General features: G+C 47.7%; 1 protein-coding gene across 12 annotated transcripts in view; it reads right to left on the bottom strand.

Annotated features, from left to right (window-relative positions):
- Positions 1-9,060: 9,060 nt before the first annotated feature.
- The window catches only part of WT1 (WT1 transcription factor), a 46,211-nt gene continuing 38,493 nt past the window's right edge, over positions 9,061-16,778 (bottom strand). For 5 of the 12 annotated variants that reach the window (XM_088017435.1, XM_028087738.2, XM_088017442.1 and 2 more), the window contains 4 exons: positions 15,938-16,088; positions 12,388-12,477; positions 11,689-11,781; positions 9,061-9,182 (listed from right to left, as the gene is read on the bottom strand). In XM_088017435.1, coding sequence (XP_087873561.1) covers positions 9,061-9,182; positions 11,689-11,781; positions 12,388-12,477; positions 15,938-16,088 — 456 coding nt within the window. The remainder of the gene's footprint in view (positions 9,183-11,688; positions 11,782-12,387; positions 12,478-15,937; positions 16,089-16,778) is intronic. The other 7 variants (XM_088017436.1, XM_088017437.1, XM_088017441.1 and 4 more) reach the window with 3 other exon arrangements.

Genomic DNA, 16,778 nt, shown 5'->3' with positions numbered 1-16,778 from the left:
AGGTGTACTAAGATATTCCCTGTCTTTTTAATTCTGCCTGGAATGTTCTTCCCTGCTCTTCTTTCTCAGGAACTCCTATGCATCCTTCAAGACCAGGCTGAAAACCCTTCTGACTGTTAAACCTTCCCAAGGCTCTTTAAGCAAAGCTCATGCTTGTACCATCTGTTTAAGTTCCTGCTTCTCCCACTAGACTGTGAGGCTTTTGGGGGAAGGCCATGCTTGCTTCATCTCTGATCTAAGGGTCAGACACATAGAAGGCTCACAATATGTGCTTGCTAAGTGAATAAAGTTATTAACTGCGCCCCTGGTTTCAAATTCGACAGTGAGTGACGTGACTCTTCAGCCTACACAGAATGTCTGTTTCTCCAGAAGCGCCGTGAAAGCAGTCCTAACGGTAGTTAATCGGGCGTCAGTGGCTGGTAGAGTGCATCCATTCTCTGGCTGTGGGCAGGAACTGATCACTACGGGGGACAGAGCTCCTCTGGCCAATCCCACCTCTGAAGGGATGCTCCCGGAAGACCCAGACTGCTACAGTTGGCCTTAAACATTGTGGTGATCAAAAGAAAAGGTGGGGGACTTTAAGGCTGGAAGTTGATCCTCCTCTTAAGTTCCCTGCCCCCAAACCTATAAGGCTTCTATAGGGATCCACTGCAGGCAGGGAGGGTGTCATGCAGGGTGTCCCCTTGGGACCGCCACGAGAACCCCAGCATCAGAGGGCAGGGCTATCTCAGACTGACTATCTCAAACTGGGAACTTCGAACCTGCCAATGGGAGGTGGAAGGAAGGAATGAAAAGGGGAAAAGCAAGGGAGAGAGAAGATTTATAGACCAGCTAACACAGAGCTAATTCGGCAATAACTCGGGCTGATAAAAAGCAACAGGGCGTCCGACATGTAAGGAGCCCATCCACATCACTGCTTCCGTGTACATTCTGACGATGCTAGATTGTTGACACCACAACGTCCCCACGCCCCCGGGGCACCAGGAGTGGGGGCTAACCCAGGGGGGAGGCTGTGCAGGGTTGACGCTGATGAGGTTTTTTGGAAAGACAAGCTACCCTTGACTGGATGCAGATGGCCCAGTGAAAAATGGAATCTGCTAGCAGAGGCCGCCTTTATCAGCTACAGAGGTTCAGCAGGGACGAGACATCCCCATCCCTGGCCTGCCTGAACGAGCCTCCGGTTTCAGCACCATATCACAGACTGTCCTAATGAGCTCTTCTGACGGGGGGGAGCCCGCACATATCTGCTTCCAAGAGTGCATCCTGGAAGTCTGGGGCATGGTACCGAACTCGCCTGGTGTTTGCATTCCGTCTCCCGGAGCCGGCAAGGAATGCCTGCAGCAGGAAAAGGGCTCGGACTCACCGGGACTGAGTGCCCTGAGGACACCGGCCCAACTTGCCGTTATCCTGGCCCCCTTCTTAACTTCCAGCTGGGGGACAGTGCCAGGAAAAGCTGAGAGGTTTCCCCGGGCATGCCGAGCCAGACAGATACCCAGTGGGCACCCACAGTATCAAAGACAAAACAAGAGCAAACGCTGCTGTATATTAAATTCCTACTATGTGCCAAGCACCACACCGGGCACTTGGCCCCATTTAACCCACACAACTGTCCTATGAGGTCAATGCTATAGTCCCACCTTACAGATGAGCAGAGTGAGGGTTAAGTCAACCTGTCCAGAGTCACGGGGCTGGTAAGTGGCAGATCTGGGGAACGAAACCGTGTTTCATCTATTCATAGAGCCTATAATCCTAAAAGGACAAGTGTGGAGGAAAGTGGGCAAAATGAAATGAAGTTTCTGGCGATTTGGCAGAAGATGGTCAGATAAATGAGTAAATTTTTCAGTTTTATCCAGGTTTTTTTTTTTTTAAGGATTTTGCTTATTTGAGAGAGAGAGTGCGTGCACACACAAGCAGGGGAGGGGCAGAAGGAGAGGGAGAGAAAGAATCTCAAGCAGTCTCCCCACTGAGCACAGAGCCTGATGTGCGGCTCGATCCAAGGACTGCGAGATCACGAACTGAGCTGAAACCAAGAGTCAGACATTTAACCGACTGAGCCACCCAGGCGCCCCCAATTTCATCCAGGTTTAGTAGCATCATGGAAATGACCATAATTTGGAAGATGAATCTACCATTACAGATTAAACACACACACGCTATAAATTCCTTTCAGAACCCAGCACCAGAAGTTTTTAATCACTGCTGCTTTTGGTTATTTGAGCCACTGTTCTGCTCATCTGGGGCACCTAACCAAGCAATGCAGCCAGCAACTTAGAAGGCAAGGTGTCTCCAAGGCCCCAACTGGCCTGCAAACTGAGACCCACAGAGTTGCCAATTCCTTGATACTGTCCCCACTTGCCCATACACCCTGGTGGAAAAAAATAGTCCCTGTGTCAAGGCTTCTGAATACTTTTTTCCTCTCATTTGGGAAGGTCACGTGACCCAGCAGGAGGCACTTTGATGTGTTCAGAAAGGCCCTTACACAAAGGATGCCACAGGACACCTGATGAGGGTGGGTCCCAGCCAGTCCCACCTGACCACACCGTCCTCTCTGAGGTGACCGACAGGTGGGGAAGTGACCTTGCATCGCCAGTCCCTTCAACCTCCTGGGCTGGGCGGATCACGCAAGGAAAATGGAGACAATTGTGGGACAAGAGGGCTTTTAGCCGGCTTCACCCAGGGCAACCCACCTCTCTTCTGTGCAGTGGGTGGGGAGGGGAACCATAACTTGCTGGCGGGGGTGGCCAAGAGCCTGTCTGATTCACAGCCAGAGACCTGGCTGCCTTTGACTGAGGGCACGTGGGCTAAGCACCTGCAGGGCCCCTTTCCGTCTTCTGGACAAGCCCTGGAGGCACACAGTTTTGTTACGAGCGGGAGCTCTGAGGTTTGGAAGGTGTTTGATGTCTCCCAAGTGTGATGGCAGAGCCTGTGCTCTCAGTGGCTCTGTCACGTTGCTGGAATATTCCTGCGTTCTGGAGGACATGTTCACCCCATGGCCGGCTTCAACAATCCTCACTCCTCCTTTGCTCTGGGCCTTTCTGGGCTGCTCTCATCAGAGGGGCATGGCCGGATCAGCAAACAGAACCATTGTGTCTTGCCACTAGTGTTGGAAGTTACTAGAACAGTTAGGGAATGGGGGAGCCTCTCGAAATTCACATCTCTTCAGCTGCTTCTCCTGGGGCCTCGGGGGGTCCCTGTCTAAAAGTGTCTCTAGATGGCAGCATAAGGAACCTTCCACAGAATTCTCTCTGTGTTATCCACCCAGTGAACTCAAAGGGCCCTGCTTGATTATCTTCCCCCGTAAGATCTCCACACAAGCCCTGACCAAGCATCGCCATGCCCTTCCTCCCCTGCCAGGGGAGAGGTCTGCCAGGGCTAGGGCTGGAAGGGGGAGCTGTGGTCATTATGTTTTTAGACCTCAGAAAAATTGGGGATGAGAGGCATCTGTGACAGTCTCCCTGGCCCTCTTCATTTGGATAGTTAAGGACCCCATGACATCTTAGAAAAACGGAGGCTGCCTGCTGAGACGCAGGGACAGTCCTATCTACGGGACACAGACACAGGATTCACCCTCCCCCACCATCACTAGAAACAAACAGCTTCCTCCTCAGCCCCTTCCCTCTGACATTCAGCTCCTTGGGAAAGCAGGATGCTGCTTTTTAAAAGTACTCATTGACCTTGAACTTTTAAATGTGTTTCTCAATTTTCCCCTTTTATCACTGTCCGGCTAGCATTATGCTATGTCATTTCTTAAGTTCCGGTATTTAATATAAAATACTGAATGAAAACATATTTTGCAAAAGAGCTCTACAACTGGCTATGTGGGGAGAGGACAGGGGAGAATAAACAGGGTACAAGGAAGGGGTGAAGAGTCAGAGTCGGGTGAGAATCTCAACTCTGCCATATCCAAGCCGGATGACCCTGTGGGGCGTACTTCTTGGAAACTGTTTCTTCATCTGTAAAATGGGAAGATTCTCAATAGAATGCCTGGCACCGGTCCACACGCAAAGGTCCAATAAATGGCCCCCGTTATGATCACTTGCGTGTTCGCGTTTGAGCATCTCCAGCATGGGAGAGCCTGGGTGTGTGTGCACAGTGCTGGTGTCAGTTCACATGGGGGTCAGGCCCTGTCAGACAGAAGCCCCCTCTTCCTGTCAGACCTCCCTGACATCCACACTTCATCCCTCATCCGACTCATCTTTCTTCCCAGAGTTGTCTGTCTCCCTCTTTCCTTCCCTCCTTCCTCTTTCTCCCAGAGTCCAGCTGCCTCCTCAGTGGCCCTCAGAATCCTTGCTGTGTCAGGCAATCCTTCTTACCCAGTGTCAACATCCCCAATGCTCCCGGGACGCTGTGAGGGGAAAAGCTGCTTGTTTCAACCAACCCACCCTGTCCATTTATCTCAGCCCCATCTCCCCCGGACCGGCCTTCAATCCTCCCCTGCTCCATAAAAATATCTTGTTATCTCTTCAGCTCACATGTGCTGATTTGGTCTGCCTTTGCAGCTTACATCTGCAATCTCTCTGTCTAAAGCTTCCACTCATACCCGGCTGGTTTTCAGTCTGGGCCTAAAGGCACTGACTCTCCAGAGTCCTGGGTCTTGAGGAGTTTGTTCTCATGTGTCTCTGAAAACCAACCTCATTCAGGACTTGAGTACACATGGCTGTCTGCTGGCTGGGCTGGAAACCCACCAGCCCCTTCCTCTGCTGTCTGGCTCTCTCATTCCTTCTCTAGGCCAGTTCAAGAACTAACGGAATCAGGGTTTTGCATGAAAAACAGAGAAAAGCCTGGCGCCCTCCCCTAAAGCAGCTACTTTCTCAGTGCAAGAAACCAGACCAGGTGTGATCTTCATCATCATGATCATTTAAATTTACTTATTACGCTTTGCACAGATTTCAATCACTTGATACCTAACACGGTCATTAGAAGCAAAGACCTAAATGAAAAGGGCCAACACCTTCATATATTTTTAGGGATTTGTCTTCCTTCCTGTGGAAGCTTGACTTCCCTTACTGTCTTAGGTATTTACCTGTGAGAAATTCAGAGCCAGCTGTGAGGCTCTGAAGAAAAATGCCCCCAGTCAAGAACCACTGTTCACACACACACACACACACACACACACACACACACACACACCCCTCTCTCTCTGACACACCTGTTCATCCAAGACCAGAAGAGCAAACACCGGGCAAGGAGGACAGGGCTCTAGAAGCCACTGCCTTTGCCCGTTGGTACCCAAGGCACTAAGCAAGTGGTTCCTGGTAGGAGCAGGACATGGGCTGCTGGCTCACGGGGAGCAAGTTCTCTCCAAAACCGCAAAATTCCAGGTTGTGGGTGTCAGGGAGGTCGAGGCCTGCTGTGGCGATGTAGACCGAGGAAGGTACAAGGGCTGGATACACAGCACACTTAGTCTCACCCAGGGAGGCCTCTCTGCTTGGGGCGAGTCACCAAGAGAGAATGGGGAGACTGGGTTGGAAAACAAACCTCCTCATGGATGGATTCACTGGGGCTAACATGTGCCGCATGAATGTCCCCACCCACAGCTCCATGGGCCACCACAGCACAGGGCCATCTTCCCTGGCTGCTCTCTCTTGGCTAGACAGGCTCAGTGTGGCCTGTCTAGAGCAAGATCTCATTGGTCACCTTTCAGCAAGTATTTAATTGAGCCCTCTCTCCAGGTCCTTGCTATGGAAAGGGCGGTTCATGGCCCAGCTTGTGAGAAATGCAGACTCTCAGACCCTGCCCCAGAACTTCCAAATCTGAGCATGCCCCTTAGCGATTCCTCGGGTGATGCATATGGTCACTGAAGGTTGAGAAAGCCTTTCTATAAGTAACTCAGGAAAGGGAGAGACCTGCTCCTCTCTAGCAGCTCACAGTCTGGTTGGGAAGATATCATTCTGATCTGAAACAATGGAGCAGAGTGCAAGTCTACACCATCAAGCATGCTGCTGTGGATACGGAACACCAAGACCAAGTCCTGCCTCAGCTTTCTCCTTTGTAAAGTGGCAATGATACTTGCCCTGTCAAACTTACAGGTTGTCCTAGATGGGAAAGCACTATACCCACCGAAGTTACTATTTAATGTTATGTACTTAGAATGCTACACAAGGTCACACGAGGGGGCTACGGATGACTGGAACAGTCTGAGAAGATCCAGCAAGGGAGAAGGGGGCTTTCAAAGACATTGAACCATATACTGAACTAGACGCCATAGTAAAGCAAGAGGGAAAAATGCACATTTTGATACGTGCACCAAACAGAGCCCCTTGCTGGAGTGACAGAGAACTCCCACTGACCAACTGTCACCCTGACAATCGACTGATGCTCAGTTCCGTGGGTCTCAGAAGCACACACTCACTGCCACCCGGAGCTTCACAAAAGACACAGAGCAAGCCGATGTCATCTCTGTACGGATGCTGGCAAGAGCCCTATTGCTGCAAACCTCACCTCTGGTTGGGGTGTATGAAAATGGATTTGTCATTTTGCAGAGCTGACTGATGAAGATGGCTGGACACTGCTAGGGGATGTCCGGGGGGCAGAGCTAAAGGAAATTAGCACGTGAGTTCTTGGGTAATTAGTTTCCTAGGTAATGCTTATTAAGCCTTTGCTATGTCCTAGATCTTTTTTCTTTTCTCTTCTTTCCCTTCCCTTCCCTCTCTCTCTCTTTCTTTCTTTCTCAAATTTAATCTTCACAATAATCCTACCTAGCCAGGGAATCTTTTGCTCCTACCTTACAGAAGAAGAAACTAGTGATTTAGGATTTGAATCCAGGTTGGTCGGTTTACCAAAGCCCATGACCTTAACTGTCGCCTACTAAACCGCTAAGGTTGTGTGAGAATCTCTGGTCTTCCTCCTGTAGTTGAGACAATGTGGCTTTGCTTTTGTTGTGAAACCTGGCTCGCTCTGACTTGCTGACGTTGGCCATGCTTGTCCTGAGCTTCTCCAGAGAAATGCTGTCTTCTGGCAGGAAAAGATAAAACTGGCTGATACAAATGAGTCACCATACTAACTATAATTAACAGTGATGCAAGAGCCAGATGCAAACGAAGAGGGGCCCCAGGACCTGACTTTTAGGCGGCCCAAACTGAGCTGCTGAAGAGGGTCTCAGTGGCTGAGCTGCAGTCTACTCTGGATACATTGTAAATGAAGAAAGGAAACCTGGACCCATGTGCACTCCAAGCTACTGGAGCTGGGGAGGGGGGTGGAGCACCAAATCAATCTCCTTATTTACAGCTGAGAGACCACCGTACACCAGAACCAGAAAGAGAGTTCATAGTTTATACATAATGTAGACCTTTGCTTTTAGACTCTGCTGCCCTGGAAAGTCTAAGCACTTTTCAACCTGCTGAGCTTATTTATAGCAACCACAGTTGACAACTCCTTGTGCTAGGTGTTCAGCCTATGGTCTCTTGACTGCAGTATGTACCGGTGAACTTTCCAGAAAAGACCAGTCATCATTAGCATCCCTATTCTCATTTGCTGACCTGGAATAACAAGTGATGCAAGGATAGCCTGATTAAAATAAACCCTCGAATGCGCTTCCCACCAAGCCATTCCACGAACCCATCAGACCACAGCATGAGCACCATCACTTTACGACGCTGGCTGGTTCCAGGAAGGATAATTGCCTTCTGAGGTTTGACAGAAAGAAACAGAGAGTAGGCAGGATGTGGATAGACTACACTAGTGATCATCAATGCCCGGTAGCATCTTCTTACCTGCTTAAGACAGTCTCAACTGTTCTTAAGGTTTGAACACAATGTAGCTGATAAAATCTTGCCACTTTCCTTTTGAATAGACTTTAATTGAGAGTGAAGTGAAAAATGCAGGTTACATTTTTAGTGTTATCATTGATACGTTGTAAGATCAACACCAAAACAGTGATGCATCTAACATTTATACATTTCCTAAGTTTAGTTGTCAAAGAGCAAATCATTATCAGATATATATATTTACACAGTAATTTCAAGCAACAGTAAATAATAAACACCCTCCTTTAAGCACACACATGCACACACACACACACACACACACACACACACTCAACCACCGTTAAACAATGGATTTCCTCACACTAGTAAGTCTCATTCTGTCACATACACTGGTAGACTCAAAGTTACTTAACAACAGTCTTAATCAGTGGAGATCCTGGACCAGCCCAATTTTCTTCTAGAATCACTTTAATTTTTACAACTTGAAGCCACATACCCATCGTGGTCTGTACACTCTAAGGACACCCCAGATGATAAAAATGAATTCCACTTCCTTTGTGTGAGGAGATATGTACATCTCTGAAGATGCACGTGATTACAACTCAAAAAAGTCGAAAATAAACAAAACCAAAATCTCAGATCTCCAAGGACAGTTTCTCAACAGCATTGTGCTAATGTTAACATTGAATTAGTTGAACTGGAAGGTTGTTTTAGATTTTTCTGCAGAGGTACTGGTTAGTTCTGATTCTTTCTTCAGCTGCTAGAAACGCACACGTTTTTTAAGGTGCCTGGTAGCATTACATCCTGCCTTCCACGTTAGCGGCCTGCCTAACCTCCGGAATGTCGGATGGGACTCAGCCCCAGTGCCTTGCTCTCTGATTTATTTCTGGCTGTTAGTAAATGGAAACCATGGCAAAGTTTACATTAGCAGACACATACACATGCCCTGGCCTATAAATATTCTATGATGGAAAATGGTACAATGACTCCATTCCTAGTGAAAAGGAGTGTAAAAGGAGAAGAGGGGGTGGGGGGACATTATCAACAATGGCTTTTCTTACAGTGGAAAATCCAGACCAAATGGCAGAAATGGGATTTTAACTAACTGGACATTGTCAGCCACTTCTCCAGGGCCTCTGAGTCAACTAAAACAAGCCAAGCAGAGCCCAACGCCTCCGGGCAAACCTGGTAGGATCCAGTAGTACAGGCATCTTGTCTTGGAAGCTGGATGAAGAAGACCACCTGCCATTTCCTTCTCAGAGAGGTGAGTGAGGAGGAATTTTTAAGTCAGATTTGCAAGGAGTTCACACACTGTCCTGCCTGGGACACAGATGTGTTCCCCAGTCGGACCCCCTCAAAGCGCCAGCTGGAGTTTGGTCATGTTTCTCTGGTGCATGTTGTGATGGCGGACTAATTCGTCTGAGCGGGCAAACTTTTTCTGACAACTGGGCCACCGACAGCTGAAGGGCTTTTCACCTGTTGACACAATTACCAGTCAGAGACGCTTGCAGCAGAGAGACCGGGCACAAGTTCAACTATCAAATGCCCGAGTTAAATCATCCCAAGGCACCCACTCCCAATTCCCTCTAGTTCTTTCCCTAGGCTAACAAATCGGGCCCATTCCATGGGCAGCCTTGAAATGGCAGCACCTCTGCACTCTTCAGGATTAAACTACCATAAAAAGTATGAAATATTATTAAGTCAGAGGACTGGGGAAATGGCAGGGAAGGAATGAGTCTAGTTCATCAAAGCGTCTGGGCAATTTGTATGTAATCGAGGGGAAAACATTTGTTTCAACCTTTGTTGTTAGACCGTTTTGTGAATTGCATAAATGTTTCCCCTCCACTGTCTTCCCAGGGAATTGGGCTTCACTGGGCTGCAGGGGCTCAGGATCATCACACTGGATATTACTGACTGATTGCCCTCCTATAGTAGAGCTGTGACTGTAGCTTTAATATCTCTGTCTGTGGAGATGTTCTGGATGGCCTGGGCATTTTTAAATAAGTCACTGATACCAGTTTGCAGGACATTTGCTTCTTTTACCTCAAAGTGTTGCTCAGAGCATAATCCCCGTTCTAGTTGAGGCATGGTTTTAAGATTTTCTTTTTCTTTTTTAGTTTTAAGATTTTTAACGAGCTTGCCAAAAGATCGAGACCACTCCATCCAAGGAGCTCTCAGAAGTTCCTTCCAAGCCTCATTCTGGACAGGGAGGATAATCAGCATTTATGAAATGCCTAATATATGCCCAGCCATGTGCTGGGCATCATCTACATACATTATTTCATGTATTCCTTACAACAGCCCTGTAAGACAAGTATTAGTATCCCCACTCTGGAGATGAGGCTAGACGGCTAGAGAGGGCAGACCCAAGCAGGACTTAAATCCAGGTCTGTCTATTCCAAAGCCCATGCCCTTGGCAGTACCCCACCTCCCAGGCCTGGCCCTAACAGAGATCGAGCTGTGGCTTAATCCTAAGTAAAAACGCCACGGGAGCCAGTATCTGTACCATCGGGGAGATCTTCCCAGGGTATCACTGGTCCCACTTTGCCTCCTCTGAGAACTACTGGTTGGGACACACAGGGAGGAATGTCCCAGGGGAGGCACTGTCCCAGGGTCAGAACTGGGGGCTGATCAAATATAGGGTAAAACAGTCTGCCAGTGACATGGGCCATTTTGTGCATATACAGATATGCATAGGGTTGGAGGAGGAGGGGGGCAGGATACAAGGGACGATAACTTCCTCACCAAATTATGAGCTCAGGACTAAGGAAAAGAAGAAACACGAGAGGCACCTGAGTAGGGCAGAAGAGATGCCCACCCCACCAACTCTGGGGCACAGGTACCTTGACCCTGTCTATAAACGGCAGCCTATTCAGGCTGAGAATCTGCAGCTGCACGGGGGCTCATGACCTCATATTTTCCCTCACCTCCCACTCACTGTTCCTCTGCTCTTCCTGATCTGGCTCCTGGCCGTCCACTCCAACCTCCAGCCATGCTGTCAAAGGTCATCTTCCAATGGACAAAGCCCAACCCTTTCTCTTGTTGGTCTTTACTCTCCTCAGTCTCCCAATGGCACTCAGCTTTGCTGACCTTGGCTCTCTTCCTGATTCCTATCCTCCCTGGGCTGTGAGATGAACCTACGCTCTTTCACCAAGAAAGAAGGCTGTGGGATAGGGTGGGCTGGGAGCAGAAGGAATTGGGTTTGCTTCTTACTAGCTTTGGGACTGTAGACAAGTCATTTCATCACTACGTGCCTCAGTCTCCTCATCTGAAAAATGGGGATAAAACATGCCTACCTTCTTCTTCTTACAAGGAAGTATGTTGCAAAGATACAGCGAGATAACCCTAAGCCTTGGCCCTCCTTCCAAAGCTAGAAAATACACAACAAAGGTGGTGCTCTTTTCATTATGAATCACACCAAGCTTGTGGAAAAGCAAAAACTTTCAGCGACCAGTGAATAAATGTCCTGTTCTCCTCTCTATACTAGCACAAAGGAAATAATATCCATAGGCTGATATGAGTCTGGCAGAAACCATGTCTGCTCCTGGGACATTAACTTTTAGCCCAGCAAGGATTCAGGTCTCTGAAAATAGTGTCATGAAATGTGAGCTCTCCGAAGAATAAATACTTGGCTTGCGAGAATTTCTGCTGTTTGTAAAGTCGATAATCCAATCAAACTGAGTGACACAGTATAATGTAGCAAACTGGTAACAGTGGGGACCTAGCTCACCTCCTCCCTTCATTCTGGACATGCAGTAAAAGAGTGTTCTTTTCACATCTCCCTTCTGCTCTGTGGTCCCCACCCTATCCCTTCTGAAACAATGTTATTAGTTAAAGACAGCCATGCATTGTTCTTTCTCTCTTTAAACCTGCTCAGAACTTCTACACTCGTCTTTTCCAATCTCTCACATCACAAACAACTTCATTCAACAGTATTTTTAAAAAAATAATGAAAAATAAATGTGAAGAAAAGTTTACGCACTTGTTTTACCTGTATGAGTCCTGGTGTGGGTCTTCAGGTGGTCAGACCGGGAGAACTTTCGCTGACAAGTTTTACACTGGAATGGTTTCACACCTAAATGGACAGAGAAGGTCTAGCCGCAGCCCTAACAATGTGGGAGCGTAATGAGGCCCCGGGGCCAGCTTCCTGGAGGTGGCCGGACGAGCCAGGCATTTCCAGCCCCCTGGTGATGATGTCTGCCTCTCCCTCAGATGTCCCCCACGCCCCAGGCCTGGCACGAACCACCTGATTCCGCACAGTAATCCCTGATGACCTGCTTCTGTCTGGGGAACAACTATTCCTTAACCACAAACATCCAGCTTTCCACCAGAGTCTCGGCTGTGTCCAAGACTGAAAAAGTGAATCACACTCTACAAATTGGGTTGTGCTCTCCACCACCCTGTTCTTCACTGCTACTCGGTGTATCATCAGCACATGGCTAGTGGGATCCCACCGTTCTGCGGTTTGCAGGAGAAATGTGGGATGTTTCCTAGTCTTTTTTTTCCTTCAGAAAAGGAAAATCTCCGGGGGGGGGGGGGGCGGGGAGAGAACATGATGATTGGGAAAAGCTAAGCAAATGGCTAAACCTCTCACATCTACATTCAACAATAAAGAAAATCACAAAATCAGCTGCAACCCAAGAGAACATAACTGCCAGCAATGAGAAGTGAGCCTACAAACCTGTGTGTCTCCTTTGGTGTCTTTTGAGCTGGTCTGAACGAGAAAACCTTCGTTCACAGTCCTTGAAGTCACACTGGTATGGTTTCTCACCTTGGGGAAGACACATATGCCGTTTGAAAACGCTGCTGGAAATGGGGATCGCATGAAAGGCAACCTCTCCTACTGGGACTGAGGGATCCCCAAATACCTAAGGCATGCCGGTAGACCTTGTTAGCTGCTATGTGAGGTTCAAGGCCCTCCTACACACAGGCTCCTGGACAGTGAGTGTAGAATGGGGGACTGGTTGTATGAGGATGGTCCCTAACCTCTGAGTTATAAGTGGATGGGAGCTCAGGTTCTGAAGTTGCACACTAGGGTCACATCCAGCTCTGTAACGTAAAGCTCTGGGTGAGGTGCCATTTCCTTACTGAGAAAGGGGGCCAATAATCTCACAAATTCAAAGGATTTATAAACAGATTGAACCAGGCCATCCACATAAAGGGTTTCTTTGCCCAGTGCCAAGCCCAGAGGCATGCTCCAAAAATACTGGTAGAGAATCTTTAGATAAATCATAAGCCAAAGAAGTCTTAACTCTTCAACTGAGTTGGAGGCAGAATTCTGCGATGGATAGGCCTTGGAGCTGGCCCCATGTAATAAGTGCTTTATGTTTTATGGCCTGAAGATTTGGTGTTCTCTGCTACTGACTTCTCATTTCTGGATCAAGCCTAAACAGCTCCATGGTTGTGAGACACTCAAGTGAAACCAGGAACCAAAGTATTAAGAAAGGTGTCGGTATTCCTTTATCCGAGAGAGGTCAGTAGTGGGATTGCACAACCTCCTGCCTCAGAAGGGAGAAGCCCCACCCTTGTCCTTGCTAGAGAAAGTTCAGCCAAACACTGGGAACGAAGCTCCATGAGTGCACTGAGACACCTTGGGCCTTCCCAACTTCTAATGAGAATTCTGAGTCACCGGTATTCTGGGATAGAGAGGAAGCCATCCCGGGGCCAGCTGTTCTTTCTGTTGCAGGGCCTGCCCTCGTTGTCTTTCCGGCCTCGTAGCCTCCTCTGTTCCCCTGATTAATCTGTATTCCTGCTATACCAGAGCTCACCATTCCCAAAATCTGCCTTGCGCTTTGCTCACACCAAATGCCCTTTGTCCCTATCTCCACATTCATTCCTCCCCGTCAAAAAGTCAACTGTACGTCCCTCACCAATGCCACCTGCTTCCTCAGCAATGCTTCTTGGAAATTTCATGTTCAGATTAAAAGCCCTTCTCTTCCTCAGTACAGAGTGTATTACAGAACATCTAACATGGTAGGCTGTGTCCAGAGCTACCTTCCTCCAGGGGCTGGAAAATCCCGAGGGTAGGAGCCTTTCCTTCACTTTGTATTTGTATCTAGCCCAGTGCCTTATACTTAAACAGCCCTACTCAGTCGAATTTCTTTTCCCTGCCTTTCTGCTTCTGCTCCTTCTTTACCTTCCTCTACCGTACCCTACCGACCCTTTGATGGTTAGCCCAAGTGCTTCCTCCTTCTGGGATGACTTTAGCTCAAATCAGCAACTCTTCTCAGCTCCTCCAGCCTCTGCTTTAGTGCATTGTCATATACTCTCTTAATCTGTCTTCATTTGTGTGTATCCTAGCTCCAAAACAGACCATCAACTCTTTGAGAAGGGGGTTTGTGACTTGGAGTTGAAAGCCATGAGCGTGGGTCCTGCTTCCACTATATCCTACCCACCTGATAACCGGTCAATGTGTGGGGATTAAGTGGAATAATGCATGTAGAGAGTCTGGCACATAAAAAATATTTAATATAAAAGTACTTAATATAACAATTGTACTATTGTCATACGTAGATAAGAAAAGACTGCATTCTTTCAAGAAAAGGGCTGCAGGACTGTCAAATACCGGGCCACTCTCCTTGTCCTCCGCAAAGAAGAGCTTCTTAAAGCCTCCGGTGGATCTGGGGGTCATGGGTTACCACGCCCACAGCTTCCGCTTCACACAGACATCTCCCCCTCACTTCTTGCTAAGGGTCTCTTCCCCAGTCAAGCTTTCTACAACCATATTGCCTTCAGCGTATTCCCTTGCATTTCTCCGGCCACAATTTTACTTTATCGTTTTTCTTTATAACCTTCACAGATACTTTTCAAACGATCCCATTTGAAGAAACATGTGAAAATATACCAGGCCCTTAGTTCTCTCATCTTTAGCCTCGGAGCATGAGGTCTACTGAGTGCAAACTCAGGTTTGTTCTAGAACTGCATCCTCCAAACACAACTTAGCAAAGTCCAATGATCTGAAGAGATGTGAATGCAGCTCGTTCTCTTCTTCAACTCCCCCAAAGCAAGATAAGCAGTAATAACAAAATAGTAAGGGTAATTCCAACAGTGAAACTGTCTTTCCAGTTACAGGGGGGAAAAAACCCCACCGGCTCCCCTATGGGAAAGCCTGTATTTCTCACTGCTTCCCTGCAATGGAGACCCAACCACACTCCCATCCAGGGCCCACAGGCCAAGAGCAAACATTTGTGAAATGGCTGTTCACACTCAACGTGGCCAACAACCAGACGAGGCCAATTCTTTCCCAGGGGAAGGTAGATCCCTTGACCTGTGGGAAAATCCAATTTTCCTTGACACATCATCAAAAATCATTTTTTTAAGATTGAAAACAAAAATTAAATCTACAAATCCATTTTCCCATTCCTATCTGGTTGGTTATTACTAACCCACACAGCTCACTTCTTCTTTGGACCATCTCTCCTTAAGTCTTATTGACCTTGCCCATCAATCTCTCAAAACAATCTGATTACCAAACTCCCAGAATAGGTCCTCTCTCTTCAGAGATGCTAACAGTTTTCTGATAGTTACACTATTGTTTATTCAGACTTATTGACATAAGGTAATATACTAGGTGCTTCATATCTAATGCCTTGCATTTAACTTGATTTAAAGTTAATCTAGACTCGGGGCGCCTGGATGCCTCTGTCAGTTATGCATCTGACTCTTTAATTCCAGCTCAGGTCATGGTCTCAGGTCATGAGATCAAGCCCCACATTGGGCTCCATCCTCAGCATGGAGTTGGCTTGAGATTGTCTCTCCCTCTGCCTCTCCCCTGCTTGTTCTCTCTCTTTCTCAAAAAAAAGTGAATCTAGTCTTAACACTGGAATAAGATATGCATTACCAACTCCATTTTCCATGAGACAAAATTAAGTTCAAAGACAGGTTAAGTAACTGCTCAAGGTCTCACCACTTGGTTGTGAAGCCAGAATTCAAATACGAGTTAAGTCTCTTTAGTTCAGTGGAATTCTTTTTCTACCACTCTGCTCTGCCCTCCTGAAGACAGTTACTGAATTCTTTATTAAAGGATGGACAATCGGGGTACAAAATGCCCCTGCAGCCTTTCTTTTTTTTTTTTTTTTTTATCACCTTGGCCAGACCTTTCAAAGCACTGCCTACTGTCAATCCAAGAAATTTCCTGTGTCCTTAGCAGTGTGACAGGCAGGAACAGGAGCTCTCGAACTACCCTTGCCCATAAGCCACGGGAAACAAGGCTGGACAGGGGACACACTTACCAGTGTGCTTCCGGCTGTGCATCTGTAAGTGTGACAACTTAAAATATCTCTTATTGCAGCCCGGATAAGCACACATGAAGGGGCGTTTCTCACTGGTCTCAGATGCCGACCGGACAAGAGTCGGGGCAACTCCGGGCACACGTCGCACATCCTATGAGCAGAGTGTAAGAGAAATAGAGGCTTTAAGCCACATGTGAACATTCATGTCAGTCCCGAGGGGAAGTGAGCTTTAGAAAATACCCAAAGAAGGGATGACAGATATAAGACCTAAAACCACTCCCATCCATACCCCAGATGCCCACAGCAGACATCACTAATGGATGACAGATCAGGACATGCTACAGTGCATCATGCCAACATCATTACTACTGATCAACCAGAACTGGTACTTCACTGAAGTTTGTTTGGGGTTGCTGATCCAGACGATCTAGAAAAGAAGTGCTGGTGACTGCAAGAGCTCCCAATCCATCCTGCCTCTCAGCTTTTCCACTTGAGGCAGTGAGGTCTGGAAATCCAAAGTCCCAGGATCTATTTCCTCCCACTTGGACACACGGCCACATGACCTCAGGCCCAGTCGGCCATGTATGGGGGGGAGTCCTTATTAGAGAAAAACATGGGATACTGAATGAACCCCAAACTGACCAGGCTTTCCAGGTGGGAGTAAGTGACAAGGAAGGAAGAGCCCCTGAGAATTGGGGGTTCTCTCTGTGAAGGGGCTGAAACCATCAGAGTCCAATAGTGTAGCCAGTGTAACCACTTAACAGAAAGACCAGAAAACACTGTGTCTGCCTTCCGGACACTTTCTATGTCCTTCACTGTTGATTCCCTTCACCTTGTGGGA

Source organism: Eumetopias jubatus, unplaced genomic scaffold, assembly GCF_037043125.1.
Source record: "Eumetopias jubatus isolate StellerSeaLion01/CBP00866 unplaced genomic scaffold, mEumJub1_p1.0 scaffold_13, whole genome shotgun sequence".
Taxonomy (NCBI): domain Eukaryota; kingdom Metazoa; phylum Chordata; class Mammalia; order Carnivora; family Otariidae; genus Eumetopias; species Eumetopias jubatus.
Note: the sequence above shows the minus strand (reverse complement) of the source record. Positions and strands in the feature narration are given on the sequence as shown.